Here is a 24,534-nt window from a genome sequence, read left to right on the forward strand (position 1 = left end):
ATGGCCATGGCATCATCATGTGTCCACTGAAAGGCACTCAGTTGGAGAACCAGACATGACACTTTATTTACAATCTGACCTGCATCGGAGTGTCAAAAGCAATGCTTTGTAATGTCGGTTTATATGCAGCCTGTGGCTGCTGGTTACATCATTTCTGGCCGCTGATACAGTGTCCCATCACCACCTAGCTGATACTCATTTTGCCAACCTTTTGGAAGGATGACAGGCTGAGTCAACCCACTCGGTGTTATTTTAATAGCACGACAGAGGCTCAAGCTCAAGACTCTAAGATCGCAAGACAGCCACCTTAACGGCGAAGCCAACACCAGGGTTATGTTTTGTAATCACAGCAACGAAGAGGAAAAGAATGAACTCCCTTCCTCTCCTGGTATATCAGTGGATTCATTGTCGAGTATTGTTTATGGCTTTGTAGGCTGTAGCTATATACTGTAGACTTTAACGAAGACAAATGTTTGATAAGACTTTTTGATACCATGAATGACTCATTTATATACCACTCTCATTAGCATGAATCATATGAGATAGGTACAAGTGTGTTTTTTATGCCAACCATAACAAACTTGCCCTTTGTTGACCTTAGTAAAATAATAATAATAATAATAATAATAATAATAATAATAATAATAATATGAGTTCCCTTTCAAGGAACTTCAAGGTAGGATGAGGCCATTAGGTTCATCAAAGCCTGTGCTATTATTACCAACTTATGATTGTTTGTCCATGCCCTATCCTTTTTATCTGCTGGGCATCAAGCAAGGAAGCAGCCAGCACGTAGCATTTTTAGAGTGGTACGACTCAGCCAGAGTTTGAACCACTGAGCTCCTCGACTTAGAGCCAACACTCTAACCATCGCCACACTGAGGCTGGTGAAGCTGGATACTCGAACCATTCTTCTTACTTCTCCAATTTGTTTCAAAACATGAAACAGAAATGCCACGGATGAACACTGATTCTACGGTGTGCAGTGTATTGAAACATTAGCCAACGGATACAGGATTACAAGGTCTGGTGGGGATATGTCCTGATTGGCCGAGCAGAGACTCGGTTCGAGAATTGTATTCTCGGTTCGATCTCGGATTCGAAAATTCCCCTTTCCCTAAATCAGGATTTTTAATTTAAAAAGTTGATTGTTGTATTTTTTTTTTATTTTCATGTTTTATTTAATCCAATTTTTTTCACTCGAACAATTGAAAATTGCCTCAAAAGATTTTTCAGATTCTCCGGAACATCCTCCTTATCTATTTGCTGATGGCTCCACAGTCAGCCGTAGCATCTCTCATCCTTCAGATACACCGGCAGCAGCCTCTTCCCTCTCTGGAGACCTTCACAGAATCATGAGTTGGTCAAACAATCAGAATAGACATTTGAATCCTGAAAAATCCCATACTCTCACTGTCTCTCCGAAAGAACCATCTGGTGAAGCCTCCCATTTACTTTCTGAACAAACCTCTTGAAAGCCTGCTGTTGATTTAGGAGTTAGGGTGGTTGGCCTGGGACCTTGGAGTCCAGCGTTTGAGCCCCTGTTTTCACTGTTGAATTAACACCAGGTGGGGTTGACTCAGCCTGTCATCCTGAGGTCAGTGAAATGAGTACCAATGTACCGGTAATCGGGGCATTGCATCAGCAGCACAGTTATGGCCTCAGCCAATGATGCTACCTGCAACTGTGTGCTGCATATGAAGGAGGAGGAAACCTCTTGAAGAAGTTCAGTCACTCAAACTTTTGGGTCTTACCATCAGCCATTAACTTTTGGGGGCAATCCATTTATTCAGGTGGGCTGCTGACTGGGCATCCTCCATTGTTCAAAGTCTTTATTTGGAAAAATCTGAAGTTTTATCAGCTTGCAAGGAGTACTGCTCTTCATCTGCAGTTACATGGAGTTGGTGGTCTCTGTGGCTTTTACAATCTGCTTTCTTGTCTTTCATGCTCTCTCGCTTTCCATACTCTGGCCCACCCATGTGTTTTTTAGGCCCATATGGTCTCCCAGTGATCTAGTTCTATTGAAATTCTCAAAATTCAGGTTCACTGCTCATCTTCACTCTGTGATGCCAGAGCAGGGGGGAGGGGCAATTCTCACCCTGTCTTTTTGCCAGGAAGGGGAAAGAGGGGGGGGTGTCGAAATTACCTTATCATGTGGTTGCCAGAAAAAGTTTAACAATATGACGATATTGCTGAACTAATAGAGAGAGTAAGAGGCTTCTAAAATGCACCATATCCTTTGCCTGCCCATCATTTTGTCCTCACAAGTCTTGAGGAGCTTTTGAGAGGAAGACCTCAGGATTCCTCAAAAGGATTTGCTGATGCCGATCTGTCCTGTATTTAGTCTCTTTTTGCTGCGATAAGACACCGCACTTACCGCACGTGGGTGCTGTCACTTGTTGGGACCGTTTGTTTTTGTCCCTCCTTTCAGTGAGTAATTGCCCACAGTGAACTACCTGCCCAGGTGCTATAGGGTGGTACATAAGAAGCACCACATATGAATTGTTTGATTATTTCTCTCGGAAAGATAAGGCCTGCTAGTGTTTTACAAAAAGTATTTAGATTTTGCAAGAAGTGTCAAATTTGTGTGTTATGTATATCTGAGTTTGTTGTTGAAAGACAACGATTTTAACTTTCTCAGGTTCGATGATTTTCATTTCTTACACACTACTTTCAACCTTTCTCTATGATTGTATTTTTTTTTTTTTACCCTCAAATAAATTCTGCTCCCCACCCCCCTTGCCCTTCTCTCCTGTCAAACCAACTTCTCAGTCTGTTTAATCCCATTCTCTCCTCCAGGGCTTGAAGATGGCTGTGCACCCTCAACTTAGGTCATCCCCCATTCATACACATGATCTTTTCTACCCTAATTTACCTTCCCCAAGTATATATGTTCCTTTTCAAATTGGAGTGTTCTCCTCCCTCTCCTTCTCCTCTTTTTCATTTTTTGTTCCATTCTCTTACATCCTCGTTTTTCCCCTTTTTATTACCTCCACCACAGAAGGTGAAGGAGGTTATGTTTTCACCGCTTTTAGTCTGTTTGCTTGTCTGTGTACAGGATATCTCAAACAGTTGTCGATGGATCCGGATGAAATTTTGTGGACAGGTTTGGTGTGTGACAAGGACGTACTGATTAGATTTTGGTGAAGATCCGGATCCAGATCCGTGATTCTTCATCATTGAGAGATGGGGCTAAAAACGATAAATTTATTGGGCCTGATATGTTCTCTTGAATCAGGCATTGTGCGGCGGAGGTTTGCACTCGACCTAATGCCCTTCTAGTTCTTGCTGTGTTTGAGCTTGTAACCCGCTTGTTCACCTGTTGTGTCCTATCTCCTCCTTTTGCTCTTTTTCTTCCCCACACTCATTCTTCCTCCAATGGTCTGGTCCATTCTGCATTCAAGGTCTTCCACGAGCCTCGACTTGGTACACAAAAATTAAGACAAGAATTTTGATCGATTACGAGGCCCACTCACTGTATGCCATGTTTCATTATTTTTGGGGTTGGCGACTCATTGTCATGGAGTATTGTCCAAATTTTTCCCAAATTGGTTGTCTTGGGTTATTGTCTATATGATAAGGTAGACAAACAACCAAAACACCTCACTCTGAGCAGCAATTGTAGTCAAACCACACCAGTGAAGACAAACCAACAAAACATATATTTACTTACCCCCTAAAAATGATGGATTAGTTCTGAATGAGTAGCATAATACAGTACTCTTACCAAACAAGAATCTTTTTATTGCTCCTCCTCTCTGCCTTTCGTACTGACATGACTTGAAGCTGTCTAGAGTGAGTCTTTGATGCTTAAAAATCCATCCTTGGGCAGAGGCAGTGTATGGCATGCTGTTTAAACATTGGGTGAAGTATACAAAAGTTTGCACATTTTGACTTAAGGTGATAGGAATGTGTAATTTACCGAGGATACCAGAAATAGCTTACCTGCTCTTTGCAAATGACACTGTGGTATCTTTAACATTCACCAACTAATGCTTGCAGACACCTTGATGTATCTCATTGTCTTGGAAATAAGACAGGATACTTTGTAGCTGGCCTGAGATTTGAACCCAGGCTGGACAGTTCAGAGGGCGAGTAGGTGTGTATGTGTGTAATGTATGTATGTATGTATGTATGTATGTGTATATATGTATATATGTATGTATGTGTGTGTATGTATATATATATATATATATATATATATATATATATATATATATATATATATATATATATATATATATATATATATAGTAGCAGAGTATGCTTACACATTGTAAGCAATAATGAACCTTACTTCCCCAATGTCTCGGGTTGTTCTGCTGCATTTGATTTTTTTCATTTATTTATTTCCATTTACTTATATTTTCATCGATGGATGCTTTTTGATGGTTCTGTGATTTTTTTGTCCCAGTGTATCGGCTTTGCTGTCTGTCGGCACGCGAAATTACCATTCTTCCCCATTGTCTCAGGTTGCTCACCTGCATTTAATTTTTTTGGTTCACGAAAAAATATTTTCATGAAAAATATAATTTTTTAACGAAAAATATAATAAGTGACCACTATATTTGTTATTGCTGTCTGTCTGTCTGTCTGTCTGTATGTCTGTCTGTCCCGAGCATAGCTCTGTGGTTTTTGATCCGATCCTGATGAAATTTTGGTGGGAGGTTTATATCATGATATAGTTGTGTTTTCCTGAGAATGGGCTTGGTCTGCCAATTATGGGCGAAGCCATGCCCAAAAAACATGTGTTTTTAGGGGGTAGCCGATTTCAATTTGCATCTTCTCCGAGGGGTTTTGTCGAATCTAACAGGGGTTTCGGTATTTGGTTAGCCCAATGGCACCTGCATATCCCCACGGAGCTCGATTTTTCATTTTCGTGTCAAGGTCACAAGGTCACGAACTTAGAAAATTGCGATTTTGACATAAAAATTTCTTCTCCGAGGGGTTTGTCGAATCTGGCAGGGGTTTCGGTTTTTGGTTTAGCCCAATGGCACCTGCATAGCCCCACAGAGCTCGATTTTTCATTTTCATCCCAAGGTCAAGGTCACAAGGTCACGAACTTAGAAAATTGCGATTTTGACATAAAAAATCCATCTTCTCCGAGGGGGTTTGTCGAATCTGGCAGGGGTTTCGGTATTTGGTTAGCCCAATGGCACCTGCATAGCCCCACAGAGCTCGATTTTTCATTTTCGTCCCAAGGTCAAGGCCACAAGGTCACAAACTTAGAAAATTGCGAATTGTGTTTTTAGGGGGTAGCCGATTTCAATTTGCATCTTCTCCTAGGGGGTTTGTCAAATCTGGTAGGGGTTTCGGTATTTGGTTAGTCCAATGGCACCTGCATAGCCCCACAGAGCTCGATTTTTTTTTCTCCCCATTTTCGTGTCAAGGTCACAAGGTCACGAACTTAGACAATTGCGATTTTGACATAAACATCCATCTTCTCCGAGGGGGTTGTTGAATCTGGCAGGGGTTTCGGTATTTGGTTAGCCCAATGGCACCTGCATAGCCCCACGGAGCTCGATTTTTTTTCATTTAGTCCCAAGGTCAAGGTAAAGGTCACAAGGTCATGAACTTAGAAAATTTCGAATTTTGACTTAAAAATCATACGACCGCCCAAACTTTGAGAGCTAGGATGACAATATTTTTTATGCATAATCTTGAGGTCATTCCCCACCTAAAGTCTTGAACCCATTTTGCTCTATCTCGAACACCTTGCCCATGGCGCCCCCTTCAAGTTTGTTTTTACGCTGATTTCATCAAAGTATGGATAATCCGAGGAGTGCGAAATGCCATATAGCCTATATGACGTTATATTGTTCCCGGAATGTTCCGGAGGAAGTTTTGCACCAAAGGTCATAATCCTTGACCTTTGACCTTTAAAGTTCACAAAGGCAAAATTTTCAAAGTTGTGGGAATCGAACCGGGTTTTCGACCTTCTTCAACGAACTAACTCCATTAAGCTATAGCACGTTTCCTGTTTCCTTATTTTAATGTCCACAACATTGTTTTGGGACTTTTGAAGGTTATGCAAAGGTCAAATTTTTAAAGTTGTTGAACGAAACCGCATTTTCGACATTTTGCAGCTAATAACCTGTCACTCGTACCACATCTTGTTGATCATTTTTATAACTTGGTCAAACATTATCACATTGTCTCATCCTTGACTTCTGAAACAATCTACATCGTCAAATACTGCTCGTGAACCATCGTCGTCTTCAGACTTGTCATTTATTTATTTCCATTCACTTATAATTTCTTTCCGGACACTTTCCAACGGTCCTGTGATTTTTTTCCCATTGTATCGGTTTTGATGTCCATCAGCACATGAAATTACTATGCTTCCCCATTGTCTCCAGACACAAACTGTACCGCCGTCCATTGTGGGGTGCTCAGCAAGTGGCTTAAGTACTCAAGCAAGTACTTGAATTAAATGGTTGGCAAGCAATCGCTGTATCCGAATGTCCAAACTATGTCCAAATTAGACAAATGAACACTTTTTTTAGGAGTCGGAACTGCTGCTAAGTTAAATTCTGGAGCTTAAATTTTGTAATTCGGCATAGTTTACGAGTTTCTCAATGGTATGGCATAGGCGAAAATAAAATAAAGACACCAACGCTGGTGTCTCCAGGTGTTTATAAGCATTGCAATGTACCCAGTGATTTGTAGAACAGGCATTTGATAATATGAGTAAGGAAAGTGAAAAAAAAAATTTATCGTTAAGAAATCGTTGCGGCCTGTTCCAAATTAAGTCATGGTTGAGCAGGCCAAAAATACATGGCGGCTTCAGACCACAGCGAGGTAACTCAGGATACGCCTTAAGACCCCCAGAGAGTGAGGTGGCCGAGGATGGCACCTGATAAAGGATATAATTAAATAATTCCGTTAATTATCTCCAAATGAGCTGTTTTAATTAACCCAAACAACCAATTTTCACTCTTTCACTTCCTTGGAGCTTAGTACGCATGCAAAGTTTCAGGCTGCTCTGTTTCATGGTTTAATTTTGGAATTATGGAGGACATATACACACACACACACACACACACACACACACACACACACACACACACACACACACACACACACACACACACACACACACACACACACACACACATGCACACACAAGTTTCTCACCATCAGTCAGATCACAAAATTTACCTTTGTCGTCTTGCAAATGACAAAACCCCTTAAAGAATCTATGATACCTCCGAATAACTCCTGTTAACATGAGTGGTTGTATTGTTCTCTGCATTAATGGTGTCTGAATTGTGCCAAAAGTCATTAAAAGACTGCATTTTTTGAGGAAAAGGCACCTGCTCATACACGTCCATTGTACTCCACTGCTGTGAAATCAAGCCAACTGTTTCATTGTGTCATGATTTGTATAACCCAGTGAATCATTGCACTTCCTGTGTCATCTCGATTTCGCCAGCAAGCTAATTTTGTGGTTGAGACAGCCATATCATTAATAACTCTTGACTATGAAGCTTGATACCCTCACTCCTTTATTACACAAATGGAGGCTCAGGGGTGCTAAACAACAGAGGGCAGCAAAAGACGCATAAACACATTCGAGTATGAGAAGGGGAGTGGCATGGACAAAATATGTGGGGGGTAAGAAAGAGCAGAAGAGACTTTGAGTGAGTCTTGGAGAAAATCATAGAGCAGTGATGTGCTGCAGTCTTCAAAAAAATAAGCACGAGACAACAGACACAGAGAGTCAGGTCCACAGACGAAGGAAAAGTGGGATGAAAGAATGAAGAATGACTTGGGGAGCTTAACCAAGTGTGCTTTCCTGGAGGAGTGTGTGCAACCTGGTGATTCGGCTTGGAGGTTTACCTGCGACCCGGTGTTTAGAGGGAGAGAACAGAGGTTCATTTCTCTTTCCTGATGTTTACTGATCGATACTTTGTCATAATATGATGGATGATTGTGTGAACTTGTGCAAACCTCTCAATGATCTATAATCATTATGAATGGTACGTTCACAATGCTCCTCAATTATTAAGGTTTTTGCAAAGTGGAATTAATGATTGTAGTTGTTAATACTCACAGTTTGATGATGAGTCATTGGTCTTCCTTGATGTGAAGAGATTGAAGTGTCCCTGTAGTTTCAGCCACAGAAACACTCTCTCAGTCTCAAATGTCATACAGTATATTGGTGGAAGAGGGAGGACAAGGACAAGGACAAGGACATGATGATAAAGGACAAGGCCAGGAGGCAGGAATGTAAATTTTACCCAGGTGCCTCCACACAGTAGTATACTTTTTAGAAGGGTGATGTAGGGTCTTAAACATCCACAAATGAGTGGAAGCACAGTGGACAGGTGGATTGACACCTTGGAAATAGCAGTTTTCTTCATAATTCAACACAACACCTGTGCAACACCAGGGTAACAGTTTATAGTCGGATCTTATTACATCAGGAGCAAATCTAGTCTGACGGATGGGAAAGGCAATCTTAATAATGGAGCGAATGCATATATATATATATATATATATATATATATATATATATATATATATATATATATATATATATATATGTGTGTTAAAGAAAGAAGGAGGAGGATGAGGAGGAGATTGGGACCATACTCTGTGCAGAGCATTGGTGCTGTTTCAGCAGTCCCCTTGGCTATTGTGCACAATCCTGGACAGAGTGCCACTCCGATACAGTATACCAGCATGCCAGCGCTCATTTTGCTGACCTCAGAAGGATGACAGGTCAAGTTAACCCCATCTGGTATTAATTCAACAGCTGAGCGGGATTTTAACTCAGGACCATAGGATCCAAAGCCCACAACCCTAACCATGAAGCCAACACCAGGCATATTAATGAAAGACCCACCCACATCTCTCATCTGTGAATGGAGGGAATAGCCAATCAGCTCTCATCTAAACAAACACACCCAGGTGGCTTGGATGATATAAATGATTGACCCCTCCCACACTCCTCCAGCCCAAGTAGCTGCATAAATCAACCCATGAACACTTACACAAGGTAAGTGCTAATACTGTTTCGAACCCTTCCCAGAGTTCCTCAATAATGATAAAGACATTCACACATAGTACAGACATCGAAGCTGATACACCAGGATAAATCACAGAACTGTCAAAGAGAATCCATAAAAAAAAGAAAATGAAAATAAATAAATGAAAAATGAAATTCAGGTGAGCAACCCAAAACTGTGGGGAAGCACAGTTTGTATGCTTATGCCATGTGTAAGCACACCCTGCTAATGTAATATATATATATATATATATATATATATATATATATTCACAAAATATAAATATATCTATCTATAAGTTCAGCAATGTGTGTGTGTGTGTGTGTGTGTGTGTGTGTGTGTGTGTGTGTGTGTGTGTGTGTGTGTGTGTGTGTGTGTGTGTGTGTGTGTGTGTGTGTCTGTGACCGCTGTTTCTCGGCAACCGCTCGTCCGATTTAATTGAAACTTGCCAGATATATTACTGGGGACCTGAGGATGTGCCTTTTCAAGGTTTGATATTAATCGGACAAGTGCTTCCCAAGTTATGGCCATTTATTTACCAACCAATGACAGGAACCATTGCTGCGGCCATTTTTTATCAACCAATCACAGGAAGCGTTGCTGCGTAGCCATGGTCGATGGGGAAGAAAAACTCAGCCGCGTTCGCCATAACGGGTTTTTTCTCTTCTCTTCTCTTCTCTTCTCTTCTCTTCTCTTCGTGTTTTTCCTTGCGAAAAAGCAAAATACGTTGGCGCTAATTGAATAATTGGCCATTAAAACTAAATTGCAAATAATCGTAAATGAGATATGCGAACTTCTGGGCCACGCACGTACGGGCACGCAAGAGCGAAGGAACGGCCTGTGTGGTTGTTGTTTCTGGCTATGATGTTTGAAAGTTTTTTTTTTTTTTTTGCACGTACGGCCACGCACAAACGGGCACGTACTAGTAATGATAATAAAAAAAATAGGACCGTGCATCCTGAAACTCACCTGGATCAGGAGCAAGTCACTCAAACCCCCAGCAGAGCCCCTTAGATGTTGATTTTTTTTTAAATAATGCCGTGAATAAACTTTGGTACATCATGGGTGATCAAGGTTGTGGTCAAGTTTCATTGAAATGGTGTGTGTGGTTTCAGAGGAGACAGCAAATACCTACTTTGGGGGTCAACCCCCTCCCCTGTAGAACCCCTCAATGAGCACAGATTTTTATGCAGTCAATACACCTTCGTTCGGCATCAGATATTCCCAGGCAAAAATAACATTCTTTTTCTGTAGTAATTCCCTGCAGACTACTGCAGTGTATGGGAGTTTCATATACTATAGTTCTAACTGTAGAAACAACTTTCATATACTATAGTTCTAACTGTAGAAACAACTTTCATATACTATAGTTCTAACTGTAGCATTTTGCCTGGGGAAGCTTGTGGCCAAATTTCATCAAAATCATGTGATTGGTTCAAGCGATAATGACGGAAGTGTTTACGGTCGACTGACTGACTGACTCACCGACTCTCACCTAAGGACACTGCTCAATCGCATTAGCTCACCGGATTAAATGTAACCAAGTTACGTGTGGGCTCTACTTAAAGAGAAGCAGCCAACAAAGAATTAATTAGATCAACTGTGTTTATTACTGCTTGAGGCTGCTTGTTCACCACACTCTGCTATTCTGGTTACCATCACAATCCAATGCAACAGCTTAATCAGCACAACGTTGCGTATAAGCACAAGTTTACCTAGCCAATGCAATATCAACAACAGCTTAATCATCTACAGAGGACACTGGTATCATCTGGTTGGTACATCAGGCTGTAAACCATTCCATTAAAGAAACAGAAACATCCATTAAGTGTTATACTTAGAATAGCCAGTGAATTAAGAAGTGAAATTAAACGGTTGGTCACAATGTAACGACACCTGTAACGACGCACATAAAGTCATTACATCCTCTAACGATGTTTGAGACATTGTTTATCAGTGTGCATAACATCAAGTAATCAACAAGTTATATCACCAATCTCACAAACCCCTAATTCCATATGCGTTATACAATACATGCATGCCGTGATATGGCTACTTTACTACACACATACATCTTCCAAGATTTGTTATTGACCTTAGCATGGAGGAATGATGTTTGAACCATGGCAATCAACATAACCATAACAAACTGGATCCCTGGTGTGTACAAGCACCACCAGTCACGATAGCGATCATCGCATAACACATCCCTAGTAAAGCAATATTACACATGATTGTCCTTATTATTACAAAATGAACTTAGTGTCCATTACTTTAAACTAGATGTCAGCACTGCCAGCTTTGTCCACATGCATTAAACAAAGCCATAACGCTTTACTATGATGTAATACACACTATATGCAACACATACAGAACTTGGTGATGTTAGACAGCCTCTGATGCAAGTCCTAACACTTGTCTCTACCAGGGTTTGGCACGTAATGGTAACACATCAATTAAGACCTGAGTGCAAGAAGTACTTCAGTCACAAAATAACACTTTTGAGATATTGAGGATCAAAGTTTTCAAAACATGCTGCAGATACTTTTTTTGAAAGGTGGCATACTATGGAGCCTGTTGCTGGTTCCAGGGGCTATACAGAGCAGATAAACTCTTTTTTGTGGAAAAATAATCCTTTATTACGAAGAAAACGAGAAAATTAGTTTTGGACTTAAGTACTTTTTGTGGCTAAATACCTGTACTTTGGTACTTTTTGCGACAAAATGGCTGGACTTGGGTACTTTTAACACACAAAGCCCTTTATTGCTCATTTTTGATTGCCAAACAGTCATTTTTGCTACGTATCCTTGCCTTTCGTGGTTTAATTTTATGCAGAAATACTCAGTTAACTACAGTATTAATCCCAGTTAAGTCCAAAATTACTCAGTTAAATCGGAACTTAATGTCCTAAATAAAAGAAAACCTAACTTTGGTGCCAGTTGTCTTTCACATCACAAGTCCCTCATTCAGCAAAGTCCTCCTGCTCAGAAAGTTTGCATCAAAATCATACCACATCGGAAATATTACAACAAAGTCAACTCTTAAAGAGTATAAAAATACCATGGCCACCTCCATCAACATTATTTACGGATTTACATAGGAGGAAAACACAACCTATACTGAACTTTCACAGAGGTGACACTTCAGTTGTACCCATAACTGTACTATTCATACTCGTTAACATCATCCGCAACCCTATCATCTCCCCTGAGGTGCTGGTAGAAGGTAACAGTCGGTGACAAATTGATGTGCTCTAACAAAGCTTTCACATCCTTAAGCTTTGCTTCCTTGATTGGCAAGAAATTCGCGTATGCAGGGCGGACAGACATCATTGCTGCTTCGAGTTGCTCCAGCTTCACACCACGTTTCAAGAAGGTGACAGTATCTGTGCAATCTCCTGTCATAGTGGTATGTACCAGCAAAGTATAATGCATTGAAACTACATATCTGATGCTTTGGCATCCTTCATTCTCTTTCTTGCCCAGTCTCCAGGGTTTCTTTTACGTTATTTGTCCCTGTCATGCCTGTTATCAGGGTTATCCTCATTCACACCATGCTGTCCAGCCTCCATGGTCGCCATTTTCATAGCTTGTCACGTGACACATACTAGCATTTTGATTGGACAGTCATCGACTTAGGAACTTCTTGCTCAAACATTATGGACTTGGGTATTCCTTGCACTACATTTTAGTGAATTCAACAATGACCATATCCCAATATACAGGACTTGAGGACTTATTTTCGGAATTTTTTGGTATCAAATAATGCTCTGGCCATTTTCGATTATCGTACTGGTGCCAGCTCATTTTTTTTCAAAAATGTGACTTAAGTACTTTTTGCACCCAGGTCATTTCATCATTCAGTGTAAAATGTCCTTCAGTCGCCGAGATCACGTGGCTTGGATCGTATCGTACCTGTTACAAACTTTTGACAATTCACTCAAGAATAACTAAATTACAAGCTAACATTAATAATGCATATTTACATGAAGCCGAAGAGCCTGGTGTTGGCGCAGTGGTTAGGGCAGCGGCTTGGGATCCAAAAGGTCCTGAGTTCAAGCCCCGTTGGGCCACTGAATTAATACACCAGGGGGTTGACTCAGCCTGTCATCCTTCCGAGGTCGGCGAAGTGAGTACCAGTGTACTGGGCCAGTGTATACCCCGGTTAAAATAGGTGTACCATATCCCTGGGCCGTAAGAGGCGACCAGGGTTGCGCCAGGAAGGGCATCCGGCATAAAACATGTGCCAAATCGCTATGCGGATCATACGGATGATCCGCTGTGGCGACCCCTAACGGGAGCAGCTGAAAGAAGAAGAAGAAGATTTACATGAAGCCGAAGAGACTCACCGCCCAGTGTCTGGAAAGTCGATGGTGTTACCAGGACCGGAAATCCCCTTAAAGTTGCAGGCCAAAGAGCTTCACAACGAATGGTCCAAGACCACAAGGAAACCAAAGGGAACTCTCCATCCATGAGGTCGCTTCAGTCGGCAGAGTCTAACCGCCAGAGACAACACGTATGTTCCTAACTCAATGCAAAGCTCGACAACGAGCACTCACACAAAGATGGCTTCTCCAAACTGTGCACCGGAAAACCGTGCACCCTTCTGCTCAACCGTGCCCCCCCTGTGCCATGAATAATTACAACATCCGGCCCAAGGGGAAAACAACCCCTCCACATACCAACAACAACAGCAACAACAACAACAACAACAACAACATGAGTCACGTGTCCCCAAAATGACCAGCACTATTCCTCACCCAACCACCTAAAGTCCCAGTGAGATAATAATAATAATAATAATAACAATAATTAATGAAAATTATTTAAACAAAATTATTCATTTGGCTTCTCCAGTTTCTCATAATAAAGTTTTGTTGAAAATTTGATGATGAAAGCTCAAATGGTAAAAAAAAAAGTTCCAGCGCGGACAGCCACACAGACAGACAGACACACAGAAGTGATTGCAAAACCCTGTCTTCCACTGCGCGGAAAATGGCAGACATGGGTCACACCATGATTTTGTCTTGGTTACACGTGGCTGCCTAACAATTGCGAGGAACGCTTGATTGATCATGAATGCCCAATTACATGGCCAGCTCGGTCTTCAGAACTGACCCCATTGGATTACTGATGGGGCCACCCAAAATAACTGGTTTCTGAAACTCAGCCAACAATTCACACATTTGAAGAACTTGAGGATTGCATTGCTGGAGCATTTCCATCCATTTCTGAGGAACTGCGATAACATGCATTTTCTGACTTTCCACTACACATTAGAAGACTTATCCAACAAAAAGTGGGATTCATTGAATCATCTTGCAAATCCCAAATCGCTTCATTGCAAATAAACAAACTTAAACCCTGTCCTAAATTTCTGCCAATTTCCATTGAAATTATTAAATCGTCCGTGATACCACATAGGGACCTCCAGGATTCGACCTGCCACGAAAACAGTGGACCATACTGAACTGGATCCACACTCTTCATGCGAGGGCATCAAATGCACATAAGTGGGAATTCAGGGACATCCCAGCAAGTGACGGTGTACACCTACACCAAACTAACATCGTAAACAACTGTTAATTCAGAGAATTCAATGAAGGAATTTGAGGCAAACCACCTGACGACAGACGGCGCTGTGACTTGGCTGTCTAATTTGGAATTGGACCTGTGAGCCACTATTTACCGTATGCAAGAATAGGAGGAAAAAGAAGAAGTTTAGAAATTATTTTTCAGTTGTACGAGTTATTTTAAAATAAATTAATGGTTCGGTCTTAGTTGGGACACTCCGTACGTTGGACAAGACTTGTAAAGATATTGAAAACAAGATCCCCTACTCAACTTCAGAGGCCTCCTTAACCACGCCGTCCCTATTTCGGTATTTGGAGGGGGTTTACCCATGATGCATGCAGTTAGTACACATAGCAAATCAATAACCAGTGAGCTCTTTAGGAAATCTGTCACAACATTTACTCCACTAACTGTAGCATATCTCAACCAGACCTTGTTTGTACGCCCATATTTGTTCGCTGGGAACCCTTACAGCGGCATCTTTGAGGTGCGTATCGGCAACTTGGAATATTAATGTTTTGATATTTCAGCTGAAAAAAAAAGCAAGGAGACTCTAATTTTATCATTGTATTTGCTTTTGCAGTTGTACTACGAGTAATAGTTTTCCCATTATTAACTACTGTATTTATATTCAGAAACCAACAGGTCAAGTCAAAAATGTGTCATTGTGTCATCGTTATTACCTCCGAAGGTGAAGGAGGTTAGGTTTTCACCCCTTTCTGTCTGTCTGTCTGTCTGTTTGTCTGTCTGTTTGTCTGTCTGTGTGTCTGTGTGGAGGATATCTCAAAAAGTTGTGGACGGATTCGGATAAAACTTGGTGGACAGGTTGGGTGTGTGACAAGGAAGAATTCATTCGGTTTTGTGAAGATCCGGATCTGGATCTTCACTGATTCTTTAAAAAAAATTTTTTATATCTTGTCAGTGATTCTTCACCATTGAGAGATGGGGCCAAAAACGATATATAGCACAATATCTCAAAAATGTATTGGGCCCCATATGTTCTCGTGGATCAGGCATTACGTGGCGGAGGTATGCTCTCCACCGAGTGCCCATCTAGTTACATTGGACATGGCAATGACATTCCAGCCATCTGTCAGACTGCAATTGTTTCACTTACCATGGAGCCTTATACGACAGTTTGGCATGTTGCAATATATCACAAAATAAATCGTGTACATAACCAGGCCCACACTGCTGCCGGATGCCACAAGTTGCACAGGAGGAAGTGGATGACGCGTTGTGGGCATCGCCGGCCTGTCTTACCTCGCCCCCACTGAGCCGTTAACCAAAGCCATTGTGATGAACTCGGCATTTGATTGTATTTGCGTGTTTGTTGTTGCATAACTGCAAAACTACAATTCGTGTTTCTTCATTGACAGGTTGAATATGGCTGACAAGGACGTCGTGCAGGCCCTTGAAGAGTCCTTTCGCAAGTTTGCCATGCATGGCGACACAAAGGCCACTGGAAATGAGATGTCAGGAAAGAATTTCGCCAAACTCTGTAAAGATTGCAAGATCATCGATGGCAAGAACATTACCACCACAGATGTGGACATCAGCTTCTCAAAATCAAAGTACGTGCTTCCGGCTTGTGTTTTTTTTAACCCCTTTCACGAGTCATGTCTCTTGCGCATCCTTGTTGCTGTTGCCACTTTACCTCCATTTACTCTCCAGCCAGTACAGTCGGTTTCCTCTCTTTCCTGTTTCTTTGCTCCGGGTCTACTGCCGTGCCAAATAGCTGTTTGTTATCGTACTCCACAATATTCACCGAAACCCCCCCCCCCCCCCGAAGCACCGGTTGCCATGGTAACCGCCATGTTTTTCTATTTCGATCCTGATAGCCCGGCTGTTTTTAATGATTTGCGGAAGGGCGGCCTCATGGGACAAGTTCAGGATAAATTAGCAGCCTGTCTGCCTTCCTGTAAATTCTATTTTAACAATTCTTGGGGTTCTCTTAAGAAAGACTTGGTGGAAGAAGGCGGGATGTTCTTAATGTAGGTTCTAATGAAGAACACATCACGTTGGCTCAAGTCCAAAGGTGGAAAGCTTCCTCCTCAACTTCTGTAAAAGGCCATTTTATGAAGACATGTCACATATTTCGCTCGTAATACTTGGTTTAACGTCATAGTGATGTGTTTATATTTGCTTGAAAATGTTCAAGATGTAAAACTCAGCCTTTTGCAAAAGCAATCTTTCAGAAACAAATTGAGGCCTTGTATAACAATGATTTCCATGCATAAAGTCAGTATTTGATTCCCTTTGTCTTCAGACCTCAGTCGGTTGCTATGTACTACCCATGAGCAATGTGTGAGCTTGGCATTGTAAACATGATCAAAGACGATGTGAGAGGGTGGCAAACAAAACGGTTCTAATTTGTATGGCGTATGTGTGTGATGTAATTACCACTGCACTGAAAGAGAGAGGTTAATCCAACAGAATGATGCATCGATAACGTATTTACCTCTGAGCTGTCTCGGCTTGGTTTGATTCCTGACTTGACTAACAAACTGCCAGATGGGTGCTTCGCAGGGAGAGTCTTGCATCACAAAGTGCATTGTCCCTCGGTTAGACATTAAATTGGGGATCCGTCATGAGGCAATGCCTGGTGGACGTGAACTATCCCTCAGTGTGTTTCGCGTATAGTAGATGAGTTATTTCTGGCACCCTGAACAAATGACAAATTCCTGCCACCTGAAATTTAACATCAAGCCTGGACAAGATGGTGGGAACAATTGGGGAATCATCGTAGCAGTTGTAAGAGTTGTGGTTGTCGCAGTAGTAGTAGTGGTATTAGTAAATGAGAAAAGTTCGATATATTCCCATTTCTGCAGGCTCTGCCGAGAAAATTCCTGCAATTCTGCGCTTCTTGTAAAAAGTCATTTTGATCATGAAATTATTTCTTGTAGGAATGAACCCGGCAATGAGACGCAGATGTCTCACAGCAGTGGGAATCTGCTTTTCTGTTGAGAGGGAGCATTATTACATCTGTTCAGTGCACTTGAATTGTAAGCACTGAGCTGCAGCACTCTTCAAATAAAGCTCGTTTCCATAGCTGGCCAAAGTGGCTTGCGATAGCAAACTTATCCTCTGGTTGGCTTTCAGAGTAGGTCTTCTTGGAAACCTTTGGATATAATTGTTTTGGCGATCGCGTGGGTTCTTCGAGCCAAGTTTCGAAAGTCACCTGTGTCATTTTAGGAACGCAGATTTCATTCTCCTTGAGCATGTTTTAGTGAAAATACACAGATTACTGTCGGGACTATATTCCCTGCAAGTTGCTTGTCTTGGTCAATATGTGCCTGGGAATGGTACAAAAGGAGAAAATGAGGAAAGTTAACAAAAAACAAATATACTTTGTTTTGCTTTGGGTAATTCAATATTATATATTTATATATATATATATATATATATATATATATATATATATATATATATATATATATATATATATATATATATATATATATCAAATGGAGCAGCTCTGACCCGAAATGTGATATGATGCTGACGTGTTGGCATAATTTATGCGCATGAAATCACCTCCAAACTAGGAGACATCCCAATGGTACTCAAGCCTTTGCAGACAGATTAAAGCCCATGGTCACGAATAGATGAAAGCAGAGATGTCAATCTAGATTTTGCCCTTGTTGTGGGCTCATCAGGACAACATACTGCTGATCGTTTATTCATGACCATGTAAGGCTCATTAATATATTTCAGTTTGGGGGTTTGATTCAATTATATATGTTGTTATGGTTGTGGAAATTCACAGGACACCATATAGGTCCTTAGATCAGTTATGTCGTTAAGTCTGTATTCAGATAGATTTTCCCCACCGATGTTTTAAGGGAATTATTCGTGCAACCGGGCTGTGAATCTTCAGTTAGCCATTTTTCTTTTGCTATCTTTATTTTGGACCAACCGCCTCTCAACCACCACAACCACCAGCAACCGCATCTCAACAACCACAGCCACCTTTTCCACAACCACCTTCACAACAACCACCTTAACCACACCACCATCACGACGACCACAAAACGCCGGCCACGCCACCATTACCACAACCACCGTAACCACAACCGCCACAACCACCACCGTGTTTCCACTTCGGCACACGGTTGCGAGAAGCCTGGCATTCGTCGAGGGAGAACGGATGACGGCCTCACCCCCTCCCCCCAACGAATAACCCTGCGAGAGGAACAAAAACCAACGAAAGCTATGAAAAAAAGGCAAAAAGAAAGGCTCCGATCCAGGGAAAAAAAACGCCCTTCTTCTGGAAGTTTCCCGCGCGTGTTGGAAGAAGGGGTGGGAGGCGAGGGAGAGCGGAGCTTGAGATATAAGGAGGAGGCGCAGGCTCTGGAGTAAGTGTGCGTACGCTGAAGCTTTTGTCTCTCTCTCTGGGCTCTGCATCGCGCGTGCTCGCTGGATAGCGCTCGCTGGATCTCTCTCTCTGGGCCCTGCATCGCGCGCGCTCGCTGGATCGCGCATGCTCTGGCTCTCTGTCAGCGAGCTCTCTGGGTCGGTCGTGATGAGAGCAGGGAAAACGAGATTGAAGGTGCCGAAACGCCAGCGCTCTCTGGGTTGGTCGTGACAAGGTCGGATCGAGAAGGACGGAGCCTGAGAATCCACCTCACGGTCACGATTTTCTTTCCTTTTCTTTCTGGGTTTTTGTATGAGAGTCTGTGGCACCGTGTCTGTTAAGTAAACCTGGTTCAGTGTACGATAATAACTATAGACAAAAGGTTGTAGTTTTCTTTTTACTCACGTCCTTACCCCCCCCCCTTCCCCCATTGCTTGATGCATTGCTTTTGTTTGCCTCGCCTGATTGCATACATGACTGCATGACTGCATATGTGTCGTGTGTGTAATAAATGTCCTTGTGTGAATGTTGATCCGTTCGCTGCGTCCTTTCCCTCAATTGAACTGCCATAATTAAGTTCGGAATATAGCTGGTTGTTAATAACCAATAAGAGAATCTGATCTGGCGGGGCTTGGCGATATACACCGCTCGGCAAATCGCAAACGGAGCGAGCTGCTTAGCGGCTCGTTTCCAAGCAGGTCCCGTCGAGGTGTAAATCCCCGGCATTTCTGTCTGCGCGCAGAATTCGGTAAATCGACAATTCGGCGATCGGACCCTGTCGTGTGCGGACAGAATAGCTGGCTGATTTTCTGTGTGATTAAAAGCACATCCGTAGCTGGATTTCGGTGTTGATCCGAAAGCTGCAACTAGGTTTGTCCATTCGGTGGGCGAGAGCGGCCGCCATTGGCTAGAAGCGGTCGCCCGCACGCCGACGGGCGGGAAACCACAACAATATATATATATATATATATATATATATATATATATATATATATATATATATATATATATATATATACATACAAACAACCTGTCCAGGATTGTGCACGTGACTCTCAGGATATGGTCCAGGATATGGTTGAATCCCATATATACATACAATCTCTTTCTAACCACTGACTCATTCACTGACTGATATTGAAGATCGGATTGGTGACTGATATTGAAGAAGACCCAGTGACATAGAAAGCTGAAATTTTGTGTGCCGATGGACATCAAAGCCGGTACACTGGGAAAAGTTCACAGGATCGTCGGAGATCATCCATAAATGAAAATATAAATAAATGAAAAACAATGAAAATAATTCACCAAAAAACCAAAACAGACAGAATGGAAGAAGCCAGACTCACTTTGCCACTGTATACTGCCATACTACCCATGCCTTTACAAAAGGATTGGCAGGATAGTATGCAGTACATGGATTGGTGGAGTCTACAAGGGCTGGTTCTGGGTGCTCATCCCAAGTGAGTGGAACATTTTGGGGACAAAGAAGGTTGCTCTCTGCTTTCTCTGTTTTTCCTTGTCTTTGGGCACACTTCATGTTTGTCTGACTTTGTCAATGGCTTACTTCATCATTGGTTCACTTCATCTCTGATGCTCTGTTTCATCGTCATTATAAATAAACCCTTTGAAAAGGTAAGAAAACCTCTTCCATAAATCTGCCTCCTGAGCATGTGCCATTAATTTTTGGTTTATGTGGGCAATCTTAGGGAATGGTAAAGTTGAAAATTAAAGTGAATGCAGTACTAACACGAAAAAAAAAGCAATCAGAGATTGCAGATCCCTGCCAGGACTTGTTTTGTCTGTTGCTTGTGTAGTTTTGTGTGGTGTATTTTGTGTAGTTTTGTGTACTGGTGTGTTATGTAATTAATGAGACATAACTATAACTGCCACTTGATAACTGCTGGCAGTGCTGACCATGTACCAAGACGCCGCACCTTGATTGGACACCTGACCCTGACCCATGATGTTTATTATTATTGAATTGAATTTAGAATGGGTTTGAAATAAATTCAATTTAGATCACATGGAAGACCAAATCGCTACAGTCTTGCATTAGAGTAATCAGAAGGAACCCAAACAGGCAAAAAGCAAAGATGAAGTCATCAGGAGGAACCTGCATGGGATTCACATTTCAGTTGCTGCTCCTCTACCCTCAAACCCATCCAGGCACAGGCAGTGGTTGAATTCAATGCCCTATTGAAAAAAAAACAAAAAAAAACCCAGATAAAAAATTCAATAATTCTGGCTGTCAGACCATGTGTCCGATCAATTTGAAATGTCTAAAATTTATTCCCCATCATGACGAGATCATAATTGTGCAGTTTTACATCGATTGATTAAGCTGTTCCAGAGAAAACTTCATTTAATATTTTTCTTCAATTCAATATGGCTGCCAAACCATGTGACCTATCAATTATTCCTTTACAAACCTGTACACCCAAGGCTTGGGGAACATTGGTGTGAAGTTTCTGCTCGATCTGTCCAGCCGTTCTGGAGAAGATTTTTTTATAGGTTTTCGGGTAAATCCAACATGGCTGCCAAACCATGTCACCTATGATGTCATATGTGTAAACCTTTTGTTCATCATGGATAGCGGTCATACTTGAAAAATTTCTCTCGATCTGTTCAGCCACTTCAGAGAAGAAGATTTTTGAAGGTTTCAAAAAACAAATAACATGTCTGCCAAATCACGTGACCAATGACGTCATCATTTGTTTTTTTTCTCTGGACCATTTTATCCCGAGATGACCCTCAAAATTTTTCATAGTGATCAGATGTAGTGTTCTACATATGCAATTATGACGTCATGATGAAGGCACCTATGATGTCATAAAAATCACACTATTCCCATGAGGAGTACTTGCTGTCTGGCAAGTTTCAATTTTTTTTCCTTGTGCGGTTTCAGAGATACAGAGGTCCAAAGTTTTTTTTTTCCCCATTTTTCAAACATGGCTGCCACACCATGTGACCTATGGCATCATAATGATGAATAAAACATTCTACATGAGTAGTCGCTCCTTTGAAGAAAATTTTGTCTCAATGTGATAAGCTGCTGCAGAGAAAAGCACTAAAGTTCTGTGCAGACAAACAAACAAACAAACAAACAAGAAAAAGACATCATGCAGAACATGATACAGTACTTGCAAAATCCATAAAACAAATTTCACCTCAACAATATTTGGTGGTTGAATTCAATGAGCAAATATGCAACTCCTCTTCAAATTTCAAGTGAGGAGGAGGAGGAGATTGGTACCAGACTCTGTGCAGAGCGTTGGTGCTGCTGAAGCAGTCTGCTTGGCTATTGGGAAGAATCCTGGACGGGTCGCCACTCCGACACAGTGTACCAGCATGCTGGCACTCATTTCGCCGACCTTGGAAGGATGACAGGCCAAGTTTAACCGAACCTGGTATTAATTCAACAGCTGAGCGGGATTTGAACTCAGGACCCTAGGATCCAAAGCCCGCCATCCAGGCATAAATATCAAGTGAATCATATGAAAATTGACAATTTTCTAAATTCGCCCTATGTTGACCTCAAAAATATTTGGTGGTTGAATTCAGTCACCTGATATGCAAATCCTTTTCAAATTTCAAGTCAATGGGATGAAAATTGAGGATTTTAGAAATACCACCTTAGTTGTTGACCTTTGGCCTTTGTTGACTTCAAAAATAATTGGCTCGTTGAAGTAATTGACCTGAAATATAAATCCTCTTCAAATTTCAGGTCGATCGGATGAAAATGGAGGATTTAGAAATCTCACCTAAGTTGTTGACCTTTTGGCCAATTTTGACCTCAAAAATTATAATTGGTGGTTGAATTCAGTAAGCCGATATGAAAATCCTGTTCAAATTCCTAGTTAATCGGATGAAAATCGAGGATTTTAAAAATCTGATAAATTTGTTGACCTTTGGCCTGTGTTGATATTTTGACCTATTGACCTCAAAAACAATAGGCTTCTTGCTTATGCTAAACTCTACATTGTGGTGAGGTTTCGTGAAGATTGGTTTAAATTTGTGATCTGTAGGCGATTGACAGACAGACAAACAAACAGCCAGAATCATAAAATTGACTGACCAATATCGTACTTGAAGAATCTTCGATTTTGCAAGTAACAAATAAACGGACCCAAATGCAATACCCTCTCCTCCGGCGAGGGTAACTAGAACGGCACTCGGTTGACCACATACGTATGCCAGGCTGAATAGTTTATGGTTTGTATCCCACTGATAGGCCAGATCTGGATCCAGACCTAAACCAAAATCGAATCGGCTTGTTGTTGTCACCAAACCAACTCATCCACCTCGTTTTGCCATGTTGTCCACAACTTCTTGAAGGATCATGTTTTTTATTGTTTTGACCCCATCTCTAAATGGTAAAGAATCATTCAATAAATTCTTGCATCAAGATCCGGATTCAGGTCTTCACCCAAATCAAATCAATTTGTCCTTGTCACACACCGAATCTGTCCAAGTTTCGTCCGAATCTGTCCATCATTTTTGATAGTGTTATGCAGCACTGTACTCACTATCATTTTTAGCCCTATCACACAACGGTGAAGAATCGCTTTTAAAATTTCATATCCGGATTCGGATTCAGATCTTCACCAAAATCTAATCATTTCGTTCTTGTCACACAATGACCCGCTCGGAATACCTTTGTCCAAATCCATCCACAACCTTTTGAGATATCCCATTCACAGACAAACAACCAGAAAGACAAGGGTGAAAACATAGCCTCCGCCAACCTTCGGGACATGTTGGAGGTAATCCAATTAAATAATTATATCATAAGGTAATTAATTATCTTTTTGACTCAAGTACAGGATGGCATATTGCGTGGTTTCATTAAATGTACAATGAGTCGATTAATTAAAGTTGTACAATATAGCATTTACAGTGATGTACAATTTCTATATTTTATGTTCTTCTTTGTGAAGTACTGTAAAAACCTGTATATAAAATTATATTTAATATTCAGGAAGTGAAGACATTTTGCATGAAGGATTAGAATGATTAAAACAAGTATGTATTATATTGCTAGGGTGGAGTCACAAGTGTAACACACATAGTCAGCATTATGTCATTATGTTCAGTGTGCTTCTTTGGTTGATTTTAATGCTCCTGGCTGCAAACCTCCTGACTGGTGATCAGCAGGGGGTGACACTTGTTGCTGACAGGTAAATTCAGCAAGCACTGTGGATGGACTAGATTTGCACCCTGCTGCCTCATTAAGTTAGGGGGTTCGATGAAATATAGTGTGTGTGTGTGTGTGTGTGTGTGTGTGTATGTATGTATATGTATGTGTATATATATATATATATATATATATATATATATATATATATATATATATTGTTGCGGGCCGGGGGTCGGTGGCGAGAACGACCACAAGGTGGGGGAGGCTACGTCGTCTCCCACCAGACTCCCCGGAATTGTAGGCCGTAGCTCTGGATAACTCCCTGAGCCGGCGGGTCACTGAATCGACCGTGGACGCCAATATCCCAACCCCGTTAGCGTAGGGTCTCTTTTTCGAGAACCAATTTACCTAATTAACTACGCAATTTCGACTACCAGGGAACCACGCCCT

General features: G+C 41.5%; 1 protein-coding gene across 2 annotated transcripts in view; it reads left to right on the forward strand.

Moving 5' to 3' along the window:
• TPPP3 (tubulin polymerization promoting protein family member 3) overlaps positions 1–24,534 on the forward strand; it is a 52,119-nt gene that overhangs the window by 8,699 nt on the left and 18,886 nt on the right. For both annotated transcript variants that reach the window (XM_085891373.1, XM_085891372.1), the window contains one exon: positions 15,967–16,161. In XM_085891373.1, coding sequence (XP_085747499.1) covers positions 15,974–16,161 — 188 coding nt within the window. In that variant the 5' untranslated portion in view covers positions 15,967–15,973. Of the gene's footprint in view, positions 1–15,966; positions 16,162–24,534 lie in introns of those variants that run through there.

This window comes from Eptatretus burgeri, chromosome 8, assembly GCF_056783735.1.
Source record: "Eptatretus burgeri isolate ZD-2024b chromosome 8, Ebu_testis_v1, whole genome shotgun sequence".
Classification (NCBI taxonomy): domain Eukaryota; kingdom Metazoa; phylum Chordata; class Myxini; order Myxiniformes; family Myxinidae; genus Eptatretus; species Eptatretus burgeri.